Source organism: Lissotriton helveticus, chromosome 10, assembly GCF_964261635.1.
Source record: "Lissotriton helveticus chromosome 10, aLisHel1.1, whole genome shotgun sequence".
Classification (NCBI taxonomy): Eukaryota; Metazoa; Chordata; class Amphibia; order Caudata; family Salamandridae; genus Lissotriton; species Lissotriton helveticus.
In genome coordinates, this window is record NC_136071.1 from 246765753 (window position 1) to 246788245 (window position 22493).

At 43.8% G+C, this 22493-nt stretch overlaps 1 protein-coding gene across 2 annotated transcripts in view; it reads left to right on the forward strand.

Annotated features, from left to right (window-relative positions):
* TMC7 (transmembrane channel like 7) overlaps window positions 1–19317 on the forward strand; it is a 430401-nt gene extending 411084 nt beyond the window's left edge. For both annotated transcript variants that reach the window (XM_078665244.1, XM_078665243.1), the window contains exons 14-16: window positions 9236–9391; window positions 18065–18143; window positions 18623–19317. In XM_078665244.1, coding sequence (XP_078521370.1) covers window positions 9236–9391; window positions 18065–18143; window positions 18623–18766 — 379 coding nt within the window. In that variant the 3' untranslated portion in view covers window positions 18767–19317. The remainder of the gene's footprint in view (window positions 1–9235; window positions 9392–18064; window positions 18144–18622) is intronic.
* Window positions 19318–22493: the final 3176 nt, after the last annotated feature.

Consider the following 22493-nt stretch of genomic DNA (forward strand, 5'->3'; position numbering starts at 1 on the left):
AGTGACGCCGCAGACGGGGGATGACATTGCCTGAGAAAGGGCGATGGGTTATGGCGAACAGGGGCCCAGAAGAATATTTCAGCTGTTGAGGATTGGCGAATGTCCCAGACTGTTTTGCTTACTTTGGGGATGATTTGCACTGATTGGTGACCTTCCGAGCCAGCTTCGGTCTCCAGCACCTCTGTATTCGTCAGTGAACTTAGTGTGACTTTTCTTTCATGGTTTGGATGGGTACTAGTTTAACAGTAGCTGTCCTGGGGAGGGGGAGTTGGGGATGTTTTTTTAGTTTTGGGGTTTAATAGGGCCAGGCATGTCACTAGAGCAGTTTGAGTTGAATTCCTGACACTGTTGGGATGGAGTCCACCAATAACTTGAATATTTCCATTAGAGTAGCATTGTTGTGACTCACGATGCGGATTTAGCTTGAGGGCACCGTGGAGTAGGGAGGGGTATTCCCTTTATTCATGTCTAGTTTTCAATTTCGATTCAGGTATTTTGTGGTAATGTGTCGATATGTGTAATGGGCTTTACTTGTAGACCGTAGAACTGTATGCTCGTAGGGACCTTCGAGAGGGGTATTATTAGGAAAAGGCCTTTATATGCTGCTAATGTTATCGATCTGAAAACCCAGGTCATCCTCTCACTCTCAGTGGACTCCACCTTGATGAAGACCAAGTTCCACAACTCTCGGACTGTATGAAGGACAACTGCCTGAAGCTCAGCACGAACAAAACTGAAGTTCTGATCTTCGGCAGACACACCGCCCTCTGGAACGACTCTTAGCAGATAGATCACGCCCGCAACCTCGGCATCATCCTGGACAGCGAACTCTCCATGCAACGTCAGGTCAACGCTGTTTCCTCAGCCTGTTTCCACACACTCCTCATGCTCCGCAAAGTTTTCTGGTGGCTCCCCATCAGCACTAGGAATACGGTGACGCAGGCCCTCATCACCAGCCCAGACTCTGGCAAAGCACTCTATACAGACATCAGCACTCTATACAGACATCACCACCGAACACATGCAAACACTGTTCATTTCCAAAGTTAGCAACAATGAGATTGAGCCATCTGGAGCAATTTGGCTGGGCTATTGTTCACACATAGGCAAGAGCCTTCAAACTCTGGTGTAAAAGTCCGAAGATGAATTCCTCAAAGTGTGTAGGAAATAAATAGACCCAGCTCTCCCTTCTTGGTGGAAATATTCCCTACTCTAGGATCCTCATCTCATCTTCTCTATAAAAGACCCATGTACAGTATCCTTGTTTTCCAGCTCACAGGGTCCTTCTGGAATGAAAAGAGTTTATCAGGAATATAAGTGACTAATAAGATCCCCAGCCTCAGTCCCATATTTAACTACCTGAGAGACGAAAATCTCTACTCTAATGGCAGATGCTCTAGAATAGACCAGTGTTCGACCATGTGGAGATGACTTTTGGCCAGTAATATCTCATCGCACTACCAGGTATCGATGTGCTAGAAATGACAACCTCACTCGCCAAAGGGAACAGATGAGGTAATTCAAGAAGGCAGACCCTCACCTCAGATGAGTGAGCTTGAAGATTAAATAATATTCTACTTCTTTTCCACATTTTCGTTGTTACTTTTGATGTGGTGGTGATACTGTGTGCAAAATGGTATTTTTGTTGGTCACCAGCTTAGTTTGTTACTGATCTGACCATCTTATGTTGCCTGTTGAAAAGCTTTATTTCTATAACAATTGTATCTTAAAAGCAATACAAATAGTAGGGAACTGCAGATGAACAATACAAATGTCTCACTGGTTAAGAACGATAAAAATGCCATTTTATGCATGAAATAAATTAGTTAAAACTAGATTAAATTGAGATGGACAGTCTGTTTCTGCGAAGTATCCACGACCATTTTAAAAATTTAGAAATACCACAAACTATAGGAGGAGATGTGTCTGTTAACAAAATACGTAGCACCACCAAATGTTCGCGTGTCCCAAGGCGTTTGAATAGAGGCTTCAGCCAGCACCTCCTTGGACGGATGTAGTCTGGACACTCAAAAAGGATATGTGCCACCGCCTCAGGCCTTGTGGGACAGAAAGCACGAAAGGGCGAAAGCTGCACTGGCGATTTCCATCGGGATATGAGGTCCCCAATCGGGAGAGTGCCTATTCTGAACTTGATGTAAAGAGCCCTATCGATTGGTATGGTGATCAAATCCAGGTAGGGTTCGTAGGCCACCACGTCCTTGATTCTAAGAAATGCTGCGGTCGAATTGCAGTGACGTGGGTTACCAATAAGTTGGGAGGAGACCCAGTTCCAATACAGTTTTTTCAGAATAACCTTGGGTGGGGCAGATTTTGTGGTCCAACAGTCTTCCAAGCCCAGCTCCCCCAAAAGGTTTTATTTTCTCCCTCAGCCACTTGATCTTATGCCAGCCACCCATTTCCATCACCTCAGACAGCCCGTCAGCATAAGATTTTAGCTCTGGCACCCTCCACAAACGAGTCCATAATAGCAACGGCCGGAGACGAGCCTGGTCCTTGATTGTCTTACAGCCCACGTCTAAGCAAACCGGGACTGTGGGAGTACTCCAGGGGAGAGCAAGTAAGTCTTTCAGAAATTAGCTCTCTGACTTGGATAGGGACTCCAGATTAGAAAAGCCCCATAACTCCGCCCCATAAAGTGCGGAGGTGACTCCTTTAGCTTTATAAATCTCTATTGCAGGTGCCACAGACTCTTTGGATGAGGCATGATACTCCTTTAGCAACGCACCCCCTACCCTTTTGTGGCTGAGGACCATCTTTGTGATGTGTGACGTCCAGCTCATAGTGTCACACAGGCGTATTCCCAGGTAATCAAATTCGGAAACTTTCTCAAGCGGGATAGAGTTCAAAGCTGGAGGGCGTCCTAGTTTCCGTGGTGGATGCATGATCAGATATTTCGTTTTGTCCACATTGATCACCAATTCCCTTGCCAAACAGAAGTCCTGGAATCGGGTCAAAAGCTTCTGGAGACCCTGTGGAGTCTTGGCGATGAGGAGGGTATCATCCGCAAACAGTAGTGTGGGGATCCGTACGCCCCCAGGGAAGGTGCATCCGCAGGTTCTTGAAGCAGATGCTCTACCACACCATTTACGTACAGGGAAAATAGGGTGGGAGCCAGCACACAACCCTGGCGGACGCCCCTGCACACCGGGATCCTTTCGGTCGTTTCCCCACTCTGGCCCCACCGCACCTGGGCAAAGTTGTCAGTGTGAAGTTTTATCAGGAGCGACAGGATGTAGGGAGGGATCCCAAGGCCCTGGAGAACCCTCCAAAGTTCCTCCCTTGGTACAAGGTCGAATGCTGTCTTTAGGTCGATGAAGGCCAAATAGAGGCTGCCCTTACCCAGTTCCACCACCTTCCAGTGCAGGAGCATAAGTCTAAAGACTTGTTCTATAGTGCCCGTACCTGAGCGGAATCCTGCCTGGAAGTCGGATAGGATATAGTTTTCGTCCACCCAGTGGAGGATCCTCCCTAAAATTGCCTTCCCCGCCACTTTTTGTGTTGAGTCGATCAGACTTATTGGCCTGTAGTTCCCTGGGTTCTCCCGACATCCCTTTTTGAATATGGGGACCACCTCCGCCCCCTTCCAAGATTCTGGGACAGGTCCGCCTTCCATGACTGCATTCAGAAGGGTGGAGATCAGGGTGGCCCATTCGGTCGGGTATGCTCTAAGTAGGTCCCCCGGAAGCCCATCTGGGCCGGCTGCTTTCAATGGTACCACGGACTTTATTACATTTACTACCTCCCGAACGGTGAAAGGATCAGTAATTCCATTCCAACCTAGGGAGGAGGGTACAAAAGGTTCATTAAGGAGCCCATCTACCGGGGAGTATAAAGCCCCAAAATGATTGGACCATGTCTGGGACGGGATGGTACAAGTCCTCAGTGTGTCATCGGGTCGACTCCTAGAACCCACCAGGTTCCAGAAGCCCCTGGCATCTTTTACTTTGCTGGCGGCTAGTAGGTCCACCCAAAACTTATCCTCCCATTCTTTTTTTGCTATTTGAAGACTATGGGGGTAGAGCTTCCGTGCCTCCCTAATCCTGGTTTGGGATTTTGACTTGACTGCACTCACCAACATTTTCTTCCTTACCCTACAGTTGTGGGTATACCATCCCTGTCTTCTCAAAGGCCTTGTTTTAGCCCCCTTATGTCTCGTTGGTAGAATAAACAAATTGCTTATGGCCTTCGTCAGGACGCAAAATTTCCCTGACACCCCCACCGGGCCTCCCTCTGGGTTATCCAAATCACATTGGGCTGCAGCCAGGAGTAGCGTTATTGCCTCGACCTTCTCGAAAGAGAGCTTAAGCTTTGGCCACTTCAACCGCCTGCCGCAATGTGAAACAGTTGAGTCCCCAGAGATGGCGGTGACAATAGGCAAGGGACCCCCTCTATTAACTGACCACCAGGGAGTCAGGGTCAGCGAGAGCAAGTTGTGGTCGCTCTCTACGGACGGAATGATTACCATGTCCTTCGCCGAGGTCCATAAGCACATGTCGAGCAAGATGTAATCAATTCTCGACGTGTGATTGGGCCTGTTGTGAGTGTGGGCACCCGCCCTATCTGATCGTGACCTCCCATTGAGTGCCCTCAGATCAAACTCCACACTAAGGGTGTTGATCTGAAGCGCCACTTCGGTCCACCTCTTGATCGGGGTTAATTCTAAAGCTGGGATCCCTCTTCTCTGATCCTCCTCCTCCTCCAGATCCAAAGTGTCGTCCGAGCCCAATGGCTCGAACGTACAATTTAGATCGCCTGCAACTAAGGTACATGACTTATAGGGAGTTGTCCTTAACAAACCCTCCAGGTGGGCAATTGTCGGCGACTGTCTACCTCCCTTTGTGCCCCGTGCATAGATGTTAAAAATATTCAGAATGGGACGACCCCGGACATCTTTCAGTATGATATTAAGGAGGTCGGGCTGTTGGTCTGGTGGACCTCTACCCTACAGTTTAGTGAAGCAGCCACCCAGATGAGAAGACCTCCAGAGGGGCGTCCCCTCCCTGCTTCTGGGTAGACAGCTGGAATGGAGTAGGAGGAGTAATCAGCCTTGTGGATGGGCTCTCCACTCCACGTCTCCTGGAAGATGCAGATCGAATGCTCCTCCACGAGAGCATTCCAATCAGGCAGGGCAAGCTTTCTGGCTAATCCAGCCACATTCCAGCTGAAAACCCTAAAGGCTGGGTCCGTTACAGCTGGGGTGCGACTGGACTCAACTTCGCATTCGACAACGCCCCCAAGCGGGACAAATGGGCCATCGCCCACACTGTTGGAAAACTGCCCACCCTCAGAGTCCCTCCATGCAGTATTTACTGTGGGTGTGGCGGGTGGGGGGGCAAGTTAGTCAGCTTTTCAGTAGTATTAGTAGCCCCTCTCCCTTTGGAGACTCCAGGGACCATCCCACGGGGATCTTCAAGTCAATACCCTGTTGAGCCCCAGATCGATCCTGGCCATGCTGCCTGGGGGTAGAACTGGGGTCCCACCGAGTGCCATGGACGGTCGCTAGTGCTGTAGCTTGTTTCCTCAATTACAGGACTAACGTGATTCATAGAGGGGCGGGGGTAGAAGTAGGACAGGTCCACCACGCTAATGCCGAGGCCACCCACATGCTGATTCGGGTTGGAAATTGTTTGTGCTACTCTCTTATCTTGGAAGTTAACTACCACGCAGTCTCCTTCCAGTCGCTTCCTACTCTGTACTATCCAGCCTACCCTGTGGACTCCCAGGATTGCTCCCTCCATACCCCTAGGTAATGGTTTGTTATTTTTTAACCAATGCAGAGTTTTATTTTTTAGGGTCTGGTGGGTCTCAAACTGGGCATCTTTCAGGGGAGGAACATTTACTAGAACAGCGACGTATGGGTGGCACTCCGGAGGGAGATTTACAGGGGTGCTCTTGTAAGTATTTTTCGGGGTGATGACTGCTAGTGGACCTGCTCCTATATGACTCGTACTATGTTTTACTAGGGGAGCTGGCCCTGCTCTCTTGCCCTGGTCACTTCCCTGAATCGGTTGTCTAGGCTTAGCCAAAGCCCCACCTGCTGGCAGCTTAACATTATCTTGTTTTTTGCTCAAAGCTTTAGAGGTCTTAGGGGATCTTGCATGAACCTGGGCAGTATGTATAATAGGCCCCGGTTGGGTCGTAGTAAGGACCTCAGTAGTGGCAGTCAGGTCCTTAGGTGCTACAACAGCAATTACAGACGTTACCAACGGTGGGGCCTGCACTGAATCTACAGGTGCCCCATTTCCCCTAGTCCCCCCCATGTTGTCATCGGTGATTTTAGACTGAAGTTTGATGAGCGTTTTGAGTGAGTAAAAGTTGTCAAGGGTAGACTGCTCAAATGTATCCAGTCTGGCCCCCAGACCCTTGACCTGGTCGATGAGCGGGACTAATAAAGCTTTGATCAGGTCCTCGATTTGTTTGAGGGAGACAGAAACCTGAGAAGCTGGTGAAATATCTAGAGGGTTGGAGATTACCTTAGAGACCTCTAGTACTGTACCTAGAGGGAGATTTCCACCCATCCCAACAGGGTCCGTTACAAGTGAGCCTTTGCCTGGTTTCCTGCCCATACCCCTTACCAGTTGGTTCCTGGGACGCTTGTACAAAGAGGTATGGCTGCCTTTCCGCATGGTAACAGCCCACTTCCTTTTTTTCTGATTGTGGGAGTCATGGGCCTTACAAGACAGAGGGAGGGCCAAAAGAGAATCTTGCTGTGTTGGGTGCAAAGCCTTGCCGATTTCAGGGCAGGGGAGATCTGGAGAACGGAGATCCTGGACCACGGGGCTGATGACGGGAGATGGTGATTGAGCTACTAGGCTCTCCAGCCTGTCGATGCTTGCATGTATAGCGGACATCCGTGGTTGTTCAAACGTGACAGGGAGCAGAGGGGGAAGGGTCCGGGACAGTGGTAGGGGACAAAGAGTGTGCCATAGGACCAAGTGAAGAGCGTCTAGCCGGTAGAAAGTCCTGAGATAGGCGGCGTTCCGTCATTGCTATCTCTTTTTCTATGACAGCGGCTACTCTGGTTATAAATGTGTCCATTGTTCCTATCACTACACTTCCAGCAACTCCCTCCCCCCCTCCCCTGATGCTTTTCCCCGACCGAGTAGACATGTTGGTGTCAGCTCCCTCTACCGGTAGTCCAATACCTCTCAGGGCCGTGGATGAAAGATGGGTGGCCCAGCCCAGCCTCTGGCAGCCCCTGACGGCCACGGACGGCCCGCCCTCTGCCCGGGCTCCGCCCGGCGCCGTCCGCGCGCGTCCGCGACGCGGAGGAAGCTCCGCGATTTTATGCGCCTCCGGGCGCACGGGACAGGAAGTGGACGTCTGCCCCCGCAAGGGACGCTGGGAACCGTAGTTCCTCCCCTCGGCAGCCGGGATGGAAGTCAGCGCCGGCGGCGGGAGGAAACAACGGCGTCAGCGGCCCAGCGCCCTGCAGCGGTCTCTGTGCTGGTGAGTGGGCTCCTTGGCTGGTGAGTGGGCTCCTTGGCGGTTCAACAATGTCCCCCGCTCCTTCGAGGGAGCTCCGCGATTTTATGCGCCTCCGGGCGCACGGGACAGGAAGTGGACGTCTGCCCCCGCAAGGGACGCTGGGAACCGTAGTTCCTCCCCTCGGCAGCCGGGATGGAAGTCAGCGCCGGCGGCGGGAGGAAACAACGGCGTCAGCGGCCCAGCGCCCTGCAGCGGTCTCTGTGCTGGTGAGTGGGCTCCTTGGCTGGTGAGTGGGCTCCTTGGCGGTTCAACAATGTCCCCCGCTGATCTGACCATCTTATGACAAGCACACGTCCCACACATGTTGTAGAGCAGAAGTATATCCTACAGGTTCCCATAAAAAGATAACAATCAGCTGCCTCACTTTGTTAAATGGATGCACCATGCGCACCCTTGACTAGTACATAGTAGATGGGTGCACCAAATATGATCTGAATTCTGCCTCTGGCTCAGTGTGCAATCTTTAACAACCCAAATTCTTCCTTTCCACTCATGTATTTCTTAGTCAGGAGGTTGGTATAAACGTTGGTACATGAAGAGCAGAAAATGCCATCCTTGCGCACAGAGATGTCTGAATTTGAAATTTTCCTACTTTCAGAACTGTTTTTTTTTTTATTAATAGGGAACGTGTGTATATTACAATCAAAAATATGCAGTTGCCTGCCTTACAGGCGATTGCAGATGGGAATTGCTTTGACTTTGTGTTGCAACTTATTTTGCCTGGAATGGAAAGTGAACTTTCTTAAATTGGCGCAAAATCCACCTGGCAAACATTGCTTTTTCGCTACTACTGTCCGTGTTAATGGAGCTACCAAGAGCTTTTCTAGGGAGCTGGACTTCCGTTCCAAATTCCTAAGCATGAAAAGTAACTTGCATATGTTTTCAATGCCGAAATGTTTATAGTCCACCAAATTATTACTGCTTGGGTGGACGGGTCATGCCCACTCTGCGTTTCTCTTTGCATGTAGGGCTTAGTGTAGACAGAGCTGCAAATTGTGCTTCATAGAAGCCATTTCTAATGCAGCAGAGGCTTGGGGTGCTTGATGACTGTAATAAGATGATGGGGAAAAGGCCACGTGATATAGGCTATGGAAAGGTAGGCAGTGTAATTCTTTGTAGGAGGAGCTGGTGGAAATATGGTCGGTGGAATGTGCCCCTATTGGCAAAAAATTCTGCTTTCATAATTTACACATCTTGGCCGCAGTGCAGCAAATGGCGGTATAGAACAGGTTATGTACCACCAACATGGCGGAAGTGCAGTGTATCTTCTTGGCAGCATTTCCAACAGTCGCGCTCTAAATCAGGCCTGTAGTATTGCCATGACCATTGGATTTCTGCAGCAGGATTGGCACAATTATGCACTAAGAAAACACCAATTATGCGGTGTAATGCATCAAATTTCGTGATCGTATTACTTCACATATTTGTTTTTCTTGGGAACACTGCCTGGGCACAGATATTACTCATTGGTACCAGTTTAACATCGAAATACAGCAACAAAACAACTGCAAGAGTTTCAGTCAATGTTGGCTGAGGGTCTTCCACTGCCAGGGATCACGTCACAACGTTTTTAGTACATTTTGATGTGTGAGCTAGAAACAGATTTTTTTTTTTCTTAAATTGACAAATAATGCAACAGGTGTGATGAATTGTGTGTCAAAAGTGGCAAGTTCATAATTATGCGGAAAATGCCACGGGTGCCAGTAATACTGCTTTTATTTTTCAGAGTTCCTGCCTCGAGAGCATGTGGACCGTTTGTGAATTTCAGCACGTCGTGGGAAATTATTCCGTTTACAGTGAGCACCCTTCCTACCGGCGCGCAGAAATTCCTTTATGGGATAGCTTCGGAGGCTTTTGCTGTGCCTTTCTTTGTCCTCATTTGGTACGTAGAGGGTTATTTTACACACTGGTAAATGTTTGCAAAACTAAGTTATTGGTTCAAGAGGCCTGTGTTTTCAGGTAATGAAGAACAGATTTAGGAAAAGCTCTTTGATTAATAAAGCCATAGAGAATAACTACAGTTTCCACAATTCTAACCTCGTCGATGCCTCCTCAGGGATGCTTCGAGTTATATAAATGCAATTGTAATACAATAATATCACATTCTATTGTTAATCACTTATAAAATACATGCCGACCATCCTAAAGTACTATTGGTAATGCTGCCTCTGAAATATCATATTCAGATTCTGCTGGCAATTTAGTATGAGGAAATGTTCCATACACACACAGCATGTACACTGAGATCCTTTTTTTAATTATCTTGCTCTTAGATTTGTACATTTAGAAATGAGTGGATTTGTAGATGTGTTTTTATTTATAAAGCATGCCGCCTCCGTGGAACGTGGTTGTTCAATCCTCATTAAAAAGGAAGAATTTTAAAATAATACTGTCTTCTCTCGTCCTTGTAAAGATGCCCCTCCCTATTCCTAGCGATGGCTTTGTGCAGTAGGTATTTTTGTGATCAGTGCAGCCCCATATTGTAATAATCTATTAATCACAGGTCGATACTTTTAAACTACTGTCTGAGGCCTGTTTCAGTAGCCACAAACGACTTCAAAGGTGAAATAAGCCGCTTTACTCACGATGTAGCCCTATTTCACAGATACCTACTTAACTAAGTATCTGGCCTGATGGATCCTTTCCCCACAGAGGGATAAACTTGCAGTCCAAGTAATCAAAGTTAGCAGAGTGAAACTGTTACTGTAAACCTCTAGTTATGACTGCTATAGACCCTTTATATCCTCTGGAACTCGTTATGGCCCCCCATTAGATATTATCCCAGACTTTCCACCGATCAAGACTCCCTGCCATCAATAATGGACTTAGCAGCCTCCACACCTTATTTTCTTGTTACTATAAGTAGTTTCTCATGTTACTTGTAGTAGTATTCTCCTGTTACTAGAAATAGTTTGCTATATTTCCCTCCTATTGTTTCCTTTTATTGTAAAGCATTCTTACAAGCTCAGATGCTGTATGAGCAATATAAAAATGCAAATAAATAAGTGAAAACTCCATTTTGATATTATACAAGTTGGATAATCATAAGGATATGCTGCCCAGAGGTTGATTGGATAGGGGACCTAGTTTTTAAAGTTAAAGACCTATGAATAGCCTAGCATGCTGTAATTAGTTAGGTCCTAAATGAAGTAAGAGGTACAAATCATATATCATCGGTTGAATCTAGTATAAACTAATTGCATGAATATCTAAATTAGATTACAATGTTTTCAATGGTCTATTTGTGGCATGTCCTTCTGGAAAATTAACAGGCATGGTTGTCAAGAACATAAGACCCATGGGACTGATTTGTCATGTTAAGCGAAACACAAAGTCAATGCAAAACCCACTAAATTGTCGTTATACTGTGGTGTGTGCTCACAATTTAGCATTTCTTTGTAGTCCGATATCACACGCTTATCGCTATTTTTCCAGGGACATTTAAAGAGGACTTCAGTCTTGCAATTGTTTAGGTTTGCGCTAGTCATTAATAACCTCTTAATTAAAGATAAGCAAAGGTCAGTTTAGGTGAAGTTATCCAGGGAGATGGAGGCTTTGAAATATATATCTGCGTCTGTGGATGGAAGATATGGGCCAGATTCATGAGAGTATACAAGGTGTCAAGCTTATTAATATTGAGCAGAACGAGAGCTAGAGCCAATCCTTGTGGAATGCCACGAGTGATGGCTGTAGGCTCTCTGGTAAAGGGGCTTTCCTTCAATTAAGATGAGAATGAGAGTGGTATTGAAGGAAGGTGAGAGGTTAAGTGGTTGTGCTTGGATAGGAAGGTGTAGTCTTATGTGACCAGAATGACTTCAGTAATTGGAACCACAATATTTTAGCTACTATGCTAGTGTTGGGCACTGAATTGACATTGGTAGAGTATATGGTCGGTTTTGTTAATGTTTTAAAGTTGGGCAGTAGCAGCTTTCTCTAGTATATTTCAGGTCCATGGTATACCGGTGATGGGGCGGTGTGTTCCTAGTGTCACAGTGCCCCAAGAAGCTTTTTGATGGGCAAACAACGATAAGTGATTTTCTAAATTATTCTACAGGGAACTATGCATGAGGAGGTTTATTATGTGTACATTGGGATGGTGAAAATGCCTGTGTGGTCTTTACTGAGGTGTTTTAGGATGGTGTCCATAGGGCTTGTTTAAGCCTGAGCAATCGGAGGTGGGCTTCAGGCTAGATTTTTATCACCAGAATGAAGCAAAAAAAAGGTGCGCAGGTTTGAACAAAGAGGAACTAGGAAGACATGGTGAAATTGGGTGTGGCCTAATGTATGATTTTCCTTTTGAATTCTGAGGACTCTGTACGTGGAGCTTAAGGAATTCCAATGGTCCGGAATTGGAGGCGTGGTGGACTCACAGAAACATGGGTTGAGGAAGCACTGTGTGGTCTTGAGGAGTGAGAGATTTATTCTGGTTGTGGCATGTTCTATTTTTTCTAAATATGTTCGCACTTGTCAGTATTTTTTCATCAAGCAGACTCAAGGTGATGGCAGAGCTGTGCTTGGTGATTTCTAGTGTTGTATATCAGAAGCTTGATCTGAAAGAGTCTGACAACAGAATGTCTTCCGGTTTAGATTTGATTGGCTCATTTTTCTTTGGTTTGAGTTGTCATAATGGTGCAGAGGCTGAAAGAGAGGTTCAGTGCAGGAGAAGGGGGCAAGTCAATATTGTTGATTGAGATACCTTTGGAGATGACTTGGTCTGTGGCTGGCCTTGGAGTGAGTGGGGGGTGAACAATGTAGGTAAAGGTTGTGAGAAGGTTTGGAATTCAACAAGTTGGCTATTGGATTGGGCAACCTAGAGGCTGAAGTCACCTGCCAGAAGAGATGAGCATCTGGTGAAGGCCCATGAACATAGTGTGTTTGTGTGTGTGTGTGTGAGAGAGAGAGAAGTGTGGGGCAGGTTTGATAGTTTCTGGTGAGTGATGAATGGTAGCATCTCTTGTTTTTGTATTTAAGGTTTGATATCTTTTAATACTGAGGAAGAGGTTTGGGTATTTGAGAAAGGTGTGAGCGGAGTGTGCTTGCCTCATCCTTTGTAAATGATTGTGACTCCACCAATGCTCGTGTGAGGACAGTTGTGTGCTTTTACATTGTAACTGCATGGTACTTGCCACTGAAGAGTGATTTATATGTCAGGACTTAGCAACGTTTTAAGCTGTAGGGGTCAGTTGAGCTCAATGTCTGTGACCAGGTTCTCAATGTAAGTTGAGTAGTGCACTGCTTTTCTTATATCTGATGCTTTGCCTGGTGGCTTTTGTGGGCGGAGATATGTTTAGGAAGTTGGTGCATGGGACCATGGCGGAGACAGAAGAGCAGAAGGAAGACTGCTGTGCGCTGATGACTTGTACAGGTGGTTTAAGGAATAGGTGGCCATGGAGTAATTAATAAACCACCAACCCAAGCTCTACCAATTCATACAAATTTGTAGCAATTCATGGAAAATGATCATATACATAAAAACTCAACCATATTACGAAAGGCACTGTATACCTCCGGGAGGCTGCAAAATTATCTAAAGTGTAGCAACAGACTCAAGTTATTAAAAGCACTCTCATATAATTCCGTTTTTTCTGACCACATTAAGGACTAAAATTGCACTTGAATCAATGATATCCCAGAAACAAAATGTTTATATTTGTGTAATACAATTATTTAACCCAAAAGCTATCAAACAGAATTAAGACGTTGCCCAACAACATAACATTGCTCTCAGAACTTAATGGAAATTTGGCAAAGCCCAGTGCATTCATAAACCCTAGCGCCCAAGACCACCTCAACTAATTTATGAGGACTTAACATCCAGTACAGTGAATTTTTCATAAATAATACCTCGGAAAAGTTAACAGAAAATGTTTCTGCAGCCATAAGGCTAATGCAATTACAATTAACATTAGTAATCAGGGGAACAGGGTTTGTAGACTAATAAAGGCCAAGCACCTGCTTCAGGGCTGGTTACCTGAGACCTTATCCAAGAATAATCTGTCTCATTAAAGAAACACGTTTGCAAACCAATTTGCCTATCTACAATCTGATGAAAAAGAAAATAGGGTCCCATAACCATCAAAGAGAAGCTACTTTGTTTGTGGAATATATCAGAATAGAACGAACCCGTCATCAACTATGATGTAATCAAGAACCTGGAGACATTTAGCATTGTATGCCTTCAAAGAAAATGGAAGCACCGCATCTGCCAGGCTACAAAGTTTATAATAATCCCAAACTAAAAACATCAGAAAAGAGCTGGCCCACAGGGACTTGGTAACTTTTGCAAAAAACACTCTTAAAATTCAAACAGAATATCTAAAAATGATAGAACTTGGCAGTCAAATTAACCTTAAATATTAATAATATTAAATGTATATCTAAAACCAAGTCTTAAATTCCTCCGCATAATGGGAGATAATTTTGAGAAATATATAATGGATCTATCCACAGTAAATCCTGATACAGGACTCATAATATAGATATCAATCTCAATTTGTAACGCTCAACTCCGTTTGCCTAAACAACCAGAGAGCATGCCGTAAATTGGCATGTCCTGCCCTCTCTTCGCCAACCACAGAGACTGGATCCTCTTGGCAAACAGCAAATAAAAGTCTTCCTTTCTATGGGCCTAAATGGATACAGTAAATCTGACCAACTACCAGCCTTCATGCATGTGGCCCAAAGACACAATGCTATGCTGAATTGCACGATCATTTATTTCCATCTCATAAACCAACTAAAAATTCAAAATCAAACCTCGCTTGCAAAGTGACCACTTTCCACAGAAGGCTGTTTGTCATCAACAGCTATAATTTACGAAGGTCCAGTACCATCGGGGAAGACATTGTGTCCCCCAAGGTAAAGCGAGTCAAATGGTCATTAACAGTAGAACAACTGTTGGAATGGATTAGCATGACTTTGCCTAATTTAGTTCATTAACAGTAGAACAACTGTTGGAATGGATTAGCATGACTTTGCCTAACTTTTGAACAAGCATTACCCTTGATAACTGCCTGTAACTAACCTGTATTGTATTGGAGGAAGCAATGAGACAGCTGTGTAAGGATAGCCAATTGCCAAAGGAGAATTCCTTGCAGAAAATCAACAAATTAACCAAAGACATCCGTCCAAAATCCTGTTTTATACTCCACTTCCAAAAAGAAAAACCAAAACTTCATAGCTTGAACAGAAAGTTGTGCAAACCATAATGTGGCAGAAATAAAAAAAAGAGTAGATGGTCAAGGAGCGAAAGCTCTACAACAAACTGATATGGGAGGCCTAAAGAATTGAAAATGAAAGGCTATGGGTCTTCCTACATAGAGATTGCTTTTCCAATAACTTGAGCACATTTTGGCAATAGATCAATAAACTGTCATCGCCAACTGACAGACCCCTCGTAAACAAATTAAATGTTGTGGTGTGGATGAAATATGTAACCGCCCTGTATACATCAAAGGAGACTAAAAAAGGGACATTGCTGCCGAATCTGTTCTCCCCCCCCCCCTCCTAAAAAATCATGAACACTAACAAGAAACAACGTGCAACAAATTCACTAGCCATGTTGGTGATAAAATCCCCACATCGGGAAAGGAAGGAGATTATACAAAAGATCATCTTGAAAAGTCGGAATGGTGGTGCCCAGGACTAAGCGGTATTCCAGCAATTATTTTTAAAAGAAATTCTGCCTTCTAGTCAAGCCTTTTATTGTCTTTGAAAACTGTTATTTTTCTGTTTAATACCATCATCCTAGTTGGGATCCTAAATCTATCTCACACACAAAAAAACACAAATCGGATGATCCTTCAAATTTAAAGCTAATAGTCCTGGATGTTGAGACAACATTTTTCACCTCCCTGATGCTTGAGGTTGTGAGAGAGCAGGCGTGGAAAGGTAATTTTACACCTCGTTTTAAAACTGGATTCGGGAGAAATAGCAGCACTAACAAGAATGTTGTATCCCTTGTCCAGCTTCTTTGCAATTCTACAATTAATAAAAGACCCCTCTTTGCATGCTTCATTTATTTCAAGAAAACATTTGACAGCATTGACAGAAGCACACTGTGGCCTAAATTAGGCAAACAAGGGATTGCAACCAACTCATTGAATGCAATAACATCCCTTTACTCTATCAATTGAATCCCATGTATATCTAAGGACAGACATAAACCTGTCTAAGGAAGACTTCATTAATAAAGGTCTGAAACAGGGATACGTGTTGGCCCCATTTTGTTTAATCTGGTTGTTGCCGACATGTAGGAGTCCATTACAAACCAAAGGGAATGCCCATTGAAACTAAATAAACCACCATGGCGTGCTTCACAATTTGCTGGCGATACCCTTTTATTGGATCACTCTGTCGTAGGTCTCCAACATTCATTGCCAAACCTTTAACGCTACTGTAGAAATAATAATTTAGAAATTAATGAAGAGAAAAAATTCATTTTCTCAAGAAATCAAAACAAACCTATAAAAATGTGGAAGACGGGTCCACTTACTAGTGCGAGCACAAATTCATAACAGTTCCTGGGGTGGAATTTCAAGCTTTCGACCATCATAAACAACATTTGGATTCCATCGTCATCAATGCAGCCGCATTCGATTTGCTCTAAAAAAAAAAACTATGAATCATCTTACAGGCCCTTCTCTAACACCACCCTTCAGAGTCCTAAATGCCAAGGGCCTACCTTTGATTTCATAAGGGCTTGGCGCCATGCCTGGCAAATTCAGTCAGTGGCTCAAACAGGTGCAGGCAAAGCTGACAGATCTGTTACCGAATTCTGCGCGGGAAGCCCAACTTCATTTGGAGTTTGGACTTACGGAGCAATCATTGGTTCAAAATACTGCCTTATGAAAGCGCTAGTTTGAATTAATCAAGTAGAAATTACACTTTCCGATATCACTTCAGCCACTAAATCTCGTGCGCCAAATCTAATAATTGGGTCTTGGCCTTTCAGACAACACTCTGCGACCCATAGATAACTACACCATGGAACCATAATATCAGTTAAGAACATTTTAAATTGCTTCCTAAAAAGTCAGCCAAAGCAAAATCCCGAGCTGTTCATCTGCAAATTTTGCTAACAAAGCACAATTATCCATTTACAGTCATAATCTATTCTAAATTAGCACCCCAAAGGTATCTAATGCTGTTGTATCCTGAAAACCTAAACTCTCGATTTTTAAGACTACGTCTTGATCTTTTAGATATAGGTGAAATTCTCCAGAAATGGCAACACGATGGAGCAAATGTCTCTGGTCCATATTTTAAGGAATCACTTGCATATGTTCTTTGTGTGTGTCTCGCTTTTGTTTGTGAGACAAATCATTTTCTTGGGCAGCCCGTCCAGGAACCGCACATAAGGACCTGTTCAATTGTTATATTACACTGCTTTCAAGGGACAGATGGCAGTTTAATAGGCGGATTCACAAAATGTATGGAAAAAGTTCTTGAAGCGTTGACCAAGCAGTTCGCCAACCGCCTTGAGCCCAACTCTGCGTCACACTAGGAGCTAGCAATGCTAACGCAAATCTTGCCTCTCCCAAGACATTTACTACATATTCGATTATAGGTTTTTTTCAAACTTTAAGCACTATATGCACAAATTATATTTGTGTTCTATATGGACCGATTTTTCTGTACTATAAGAGATTTTAAAACCTATTTATTACCATGACTGTTCTTATTTGATCATTTTATTTAAATGGTTTTAATTAACTAACAAATCTAGATTTACTGAGTGCAATTAGTGGGTTCACTTTGATGAAGTCCCGGGCTTAATCAATCCCTGCCTAGAGGGAGTGGGAGGGTTGGGTAGCGCACGTGTTTAGTAGGCGATTGGTGAGTAGTGTAGTGATGGGGAGCAGTGAGGAGAAGGTGGTAGCACAGACCGCTACTGACAGTCCACATAGTGGTCTTTCCTGTACGCTTTCAGCTGATTTCTATTGGAATGTTTTCTAAGAGAGAAGGCCCAGAAGCAGCTTGCTTGTTCACTTAACCTGCACTGTGGTCTCATCACTGCTGAGGTGAAGTGGCCGTGTAGCCCCGGTCAGTGAACACGTGTATCGGTTTTAAAACCCTCCTTTATATCCACAGATTGTAGAGGTACTTGAAGCCACATTTCCATATTTGTATTTGAATGGGTTAAGGACTATGTGCAGAGCGGTATAATCCACTCCTTTGGCTTCAGATGTTTGAGACTGTCAATGCATGCTTCCATGTCTATCACACAGTCCTACAACACTGCCCCTTTTAGCAATTGTTGGTAATTTATGGAGTAAAAGTGCAGCAGCTGCTGTCTTATTCTGCAATCATTCCCTGAACTGATTTGCAATAGCTCCGTGATTGAATGGCCAGTCTTCATGGTAGCCCCCACAACCGGAAACCCAACTTTTCAAGCTATGTTTTCTTGATACCTGTCTTGATAATATGAGAATGTCATTCACTTATGTCATAGTACGACTGTATTATATTTCTGCATATGTATTTTCTAATACTGCAAAAGGAACATTTCCATTGGGTATAAAAACCTAACGTCTCTTGTTTCTTTTTTTTGTAGTCTTATTATGTTTTATTTTGTTGCCTTGGCTGGAGCTCATAAACGAGTTGTTATTCAACTCCGGGAACAATTGGCGATGGTAAGGTTTCCTTTCGAATGTTATACGCAATGCGTTCTTTCCCTTACCTAAAGTCAGTACACATACATATTTAGTTAACTGTGATTTGCATACTGCAGACAAAAATGTAAACTACCCCTACTTAATATTTTTATATAATCTATAGAAATTCTGTCCTGCGTTATGCTCGCTAAAGAATTCCCTTCTTACTCATTTTTGAACTAAGTGAAAGTAAATAATTTATTAGATTTTTTTTCTATTTGCGAAAAAGTGATTAGTCTCAGAATCTTTCACAAAACGAGTCCACGTTACTAAAACGTTCATGCAAAAAGAGCCGCACTATATACAAAATAATCATCTCTCATTAATGCCTTGTGATCTTGTTGCTTATTCTTGTTTTAGTCTTTACCATAAAAGGATTCATTCCAGTCGCGTTTAATTTAACTGCAGCTCCCTATCTCCATCACTAGGTACCATTAATACTTCTCTTTTTGTTACAGGAGGGCAGAGACAAGCTTTTTCTAATAAGAAAAATTACCGAAGCTGAGTCCGAAGAAATAAAAAGCATTAAAGGCATCTCGCATAGGAAACATGGGTTGCAACGCAGAATGCTTCAGCGCCCACCGGACGATATTGATGCGTAAAGGATATTATGTTGTCTTTGTCATTATCTACTAAGGATTCCTCTGCTGCCGGTTCTCAAGATTGCTCATTCAATCCAATCTTGTTTAGATTAACTTTTTTAGGACACATATCAAAATTCAACATGGTTACAACAGCATTAAAAATAAGAAAACAAAGGGTTATTGGTACGGTGAAAGTTCCAGCCGTCGCCTATTTTATGCGTTATCTTTTATACTATGAAATTGTGTCCTTCAGAGAAGGGTTGAAGTTTCAGCTATCTTTTTTTACTATAAGACTTTCCCATTTTTAAAGGGCACTTCATATTTTACCGTACACGGAAGTGGCGTCGTGAGAATAAAATCGACAATGTAATTGTGTTCAAGTTTGTATACTTCCTTGAATTGGACTTCAAATGTAATGACGCAAGAAGCCTAAAGAAATGAAACAAAAGCATGTGTTGGGTTTCCGCTGCTCTTTTCTATTGCCTTTTATTTGTATATATATGATCTGTGTAGATGTACAAAAATGTAACTATATTGCTATATATTAAAATGTGAACTGCATTTTAAAATCTTGATTCAACATTTCTGATGTAATTTGTGCGACTAATTTCTCACACCTGCGCAGTTTTCTTTTTATCAGTTAGTAACATCCTTTGCTCTCTATTTTAAATTCTCCAATCCAGACCTATTGTTTCATATACACAGAGTGAACTTTGAGTCAGTTCCTTGCCCATCACTGGCTAACTTTGTTGTCTGGCTTACTTCCTTGCTCCTAACTCGATGGTCTTGTCTTTGTCTAGCCCAGAAGCATTTTGGTTCATTTTTCTGATTGGTTGAGTTTTATCCTTCCACCGTATGCTTGTGTTTCCTCCGGAATTCTTTGTTGAGCAGTACCTACGTCAATTGGCTCAGTGTGGCGTTGTCCATGCCAGAAATGACGTGCGCGGTGCCTATATAGGCGCCGGTCCAGCGCGCTGACGTCATTTTTTCTTTCCCAGCTAGTCAGCGCAGATCCAGAGCAAGCTACCCGGTTAGTTACTTTTTGACTGACCTTTTTTCGATGTTTTGTTGACTTTTTTGGGAGTTTTTCTCCTGGTCTGGCATGGATGCCCACTAGGAAGACAGGCTTGAAGCCCTTTGGTGCCTGTAATTGACAGAGGTCGGTGATGGATGGCATCTTGTTTGCCTCCGGTGCCTGGAACGTGACCACGGCACAAAGACCTGTGCAATGCACCCCAAAACAATGAGGGAGCAGTCTCTCATGCTCCAGGTGGAGAAAACATTCACAGACTTGAATGGTGCAGTGTCACTGACCAAATGTCTAATTGCCCCCCTAGCATTTGATGCCTCTTCACATGTGTTACAAATGGCTGCCACACCCTCTCAATTGTAGAAAGTCTATCATGTACATCAGCCAAAAGCTTTTCCATTGCAAGCATTGCCCTCACATTGCCCCACCACATATAAAATTAAGGGACTGTTGGCAATTTCCACATCTTAGCAATGCACAAATCACCATGCTTTCCATAGGGATGCGGACAATGGAAATACACAATTTTCTCAGAGGTATCCTAGAAGCAATAACAGAGGTTGGCATGGTAGTATGATGCCAGTTCTCTCTTTAATGTGTGAAATATTTCACACAAACATGTTTGGGTGTTTTTGCAGGACTCCTGAACTTCGATTTGAGGTGAGTAGGTGTGAAGTACTATCTAGTCAGAAGTCATTTTCCCTTTGTTGTATGCAGATTGAGGATTTGGCCACTTCAGTAATTTCTGTTTCGAAATCCCTTTCCCAGTACTCTTCATATTTATGTTTTGGAGTTCATTGATATAACTATAGAGCCATTTTATACCCTTCAGCCTAACTGTGCTGATAAAAAAGAATTCCAAATGTTTCCTCACTACCTGCTTTATCACTCGTATCATTGGTATTGACCCAGTATATCTGAGATAATTTCTATTTTCTCATCTTTGGTCAGAATGAATTTGCCCCTTAATGCTGCTTGAGGTATGGAGTGGCCCCCTTCAAAGACGTCTCCTAGTGAAGTGCATCACCATGATTCCAGTTATGAAGGCATGAGTCAGTTGGGCCAGGGGTGAAGTTGGAGTTATAGACCACCAGAGTCAGCGGAGATGAGTAAGAATAAATACCCTTTTTCCTTGTCAGCTGACACCAAAGGTCCAAAAAGTGTGAGTTGTGCTCCTCAGTGCTCATGATGCCAGACTGGATTTGGGAGAGAGTCAGAACAAATGGGATACTGGGGTCTTGGAAAATTCATGTTCTACTTCTATCCATGGCTTATTCCCTGGTTATAGTTTGAGTCTAGGGCTGAGGGCAACTGGGCCGCCCTTGTATAACCCGCTTCATCTGGAAAGCCCAAGGATCCTTCTGCCAATGAGGGCATCATTCTATTAATCTCCCAAACGAAGTGTATCAGTTTCTTAATTTGCCCTAATATGTTTTGGGGAATTCCAGGGGTAATGTTTGGGGTAGGTATGGGAGGCGCAGCATAAATTTAATTTTGAGGCTGGTTATTCCCCCATTCGGGATATCTATAGCTCGTCCTATCAATACAGGGCTACTTATTTTCAAGTTACTTGTACTTAAAATTTGATACTCCCGCTGTCTGATCCTCTACTACATTTGCAGACACCAAAAATGAAACTGAGACCTGTTGTCCCCTATGAACCCTGGTTACTGTTGAACTGGACACCAAGGCGCTTGGCACCCTAATTCCACCATTGACTTTGCGGTGGTGTGACCCTTGTGCTTAGGTGGTAGGATGTTTGGTACAGGAACATATTAATATTTTTCAATAGGAAATTCAGCAGATGGTGCTTCATTCCACTGAGGGGTCCAGTGTTGAACCCGGAGACCCTTGAAATACAGAGCCAGACATATCGTAGTAAGTTTACAACACAGTCTTCTTTTTGTCTGGCATTTTTGTCCTATAGACTGAGCTTTGTTAATAAATATGGTAAAACCAAAGAATCCTGAAGCCCCGCAGTCGTTCCAAGCACATTGGTCATTGTGTCAGTATCATAGCATATCTTGCAGGTAAATACCATATAAATATTTGAATTGTAGCTCACCCTAGAAGGTGCTAGTACTGCTTGGAATTCTTAGTGTATCATGTTTTTACTGCTTGTTTTACTTATCTGTATACTATGGTTGTGTTATTTTATGTTGCATGTAGCATCTGCGTTTCTAACCTCTATGACCTTGCAAATTAAGCCTTGGATTCTCAACTCTTGGAGGGCAAAGTAACTAAAGGGAATGATTTGATTATCCAATTGGAGTGCAGTATTTAGTGGTCCACTGGGACACCAGTGGTAAAACCGTGGATTCATTTCTGTCACCAGTTACTATCCTTGGGCCCTAACAGTATGCCTCACACATGGACAGCAGCAGTGTATGCTTCCTAACATATGCAACAGGTAGAGAACATGTGACAGCAGCATATGATTACACCAATGTACACACAACAGTTAATATGCAGACGTTGTGCAATATTTGTGTGGAATATACGCATCTGCTAATTGTCCATGTGCTAGTTGTTTTGCGTACTACTAAAGCCTGTGAAAATGTTTTTCCTTTAGTAAATGCCAAAATGGTTTACAAAGTTATAATGGGACCTCCTATGGCATCATTTATTATTTTGTATCATGTTTGATTGCCAGCATCATCCCGCGTAATTATTGTTGTGGCAATAAGAATCCTTAACCTGTTTTCTTTTCAATTT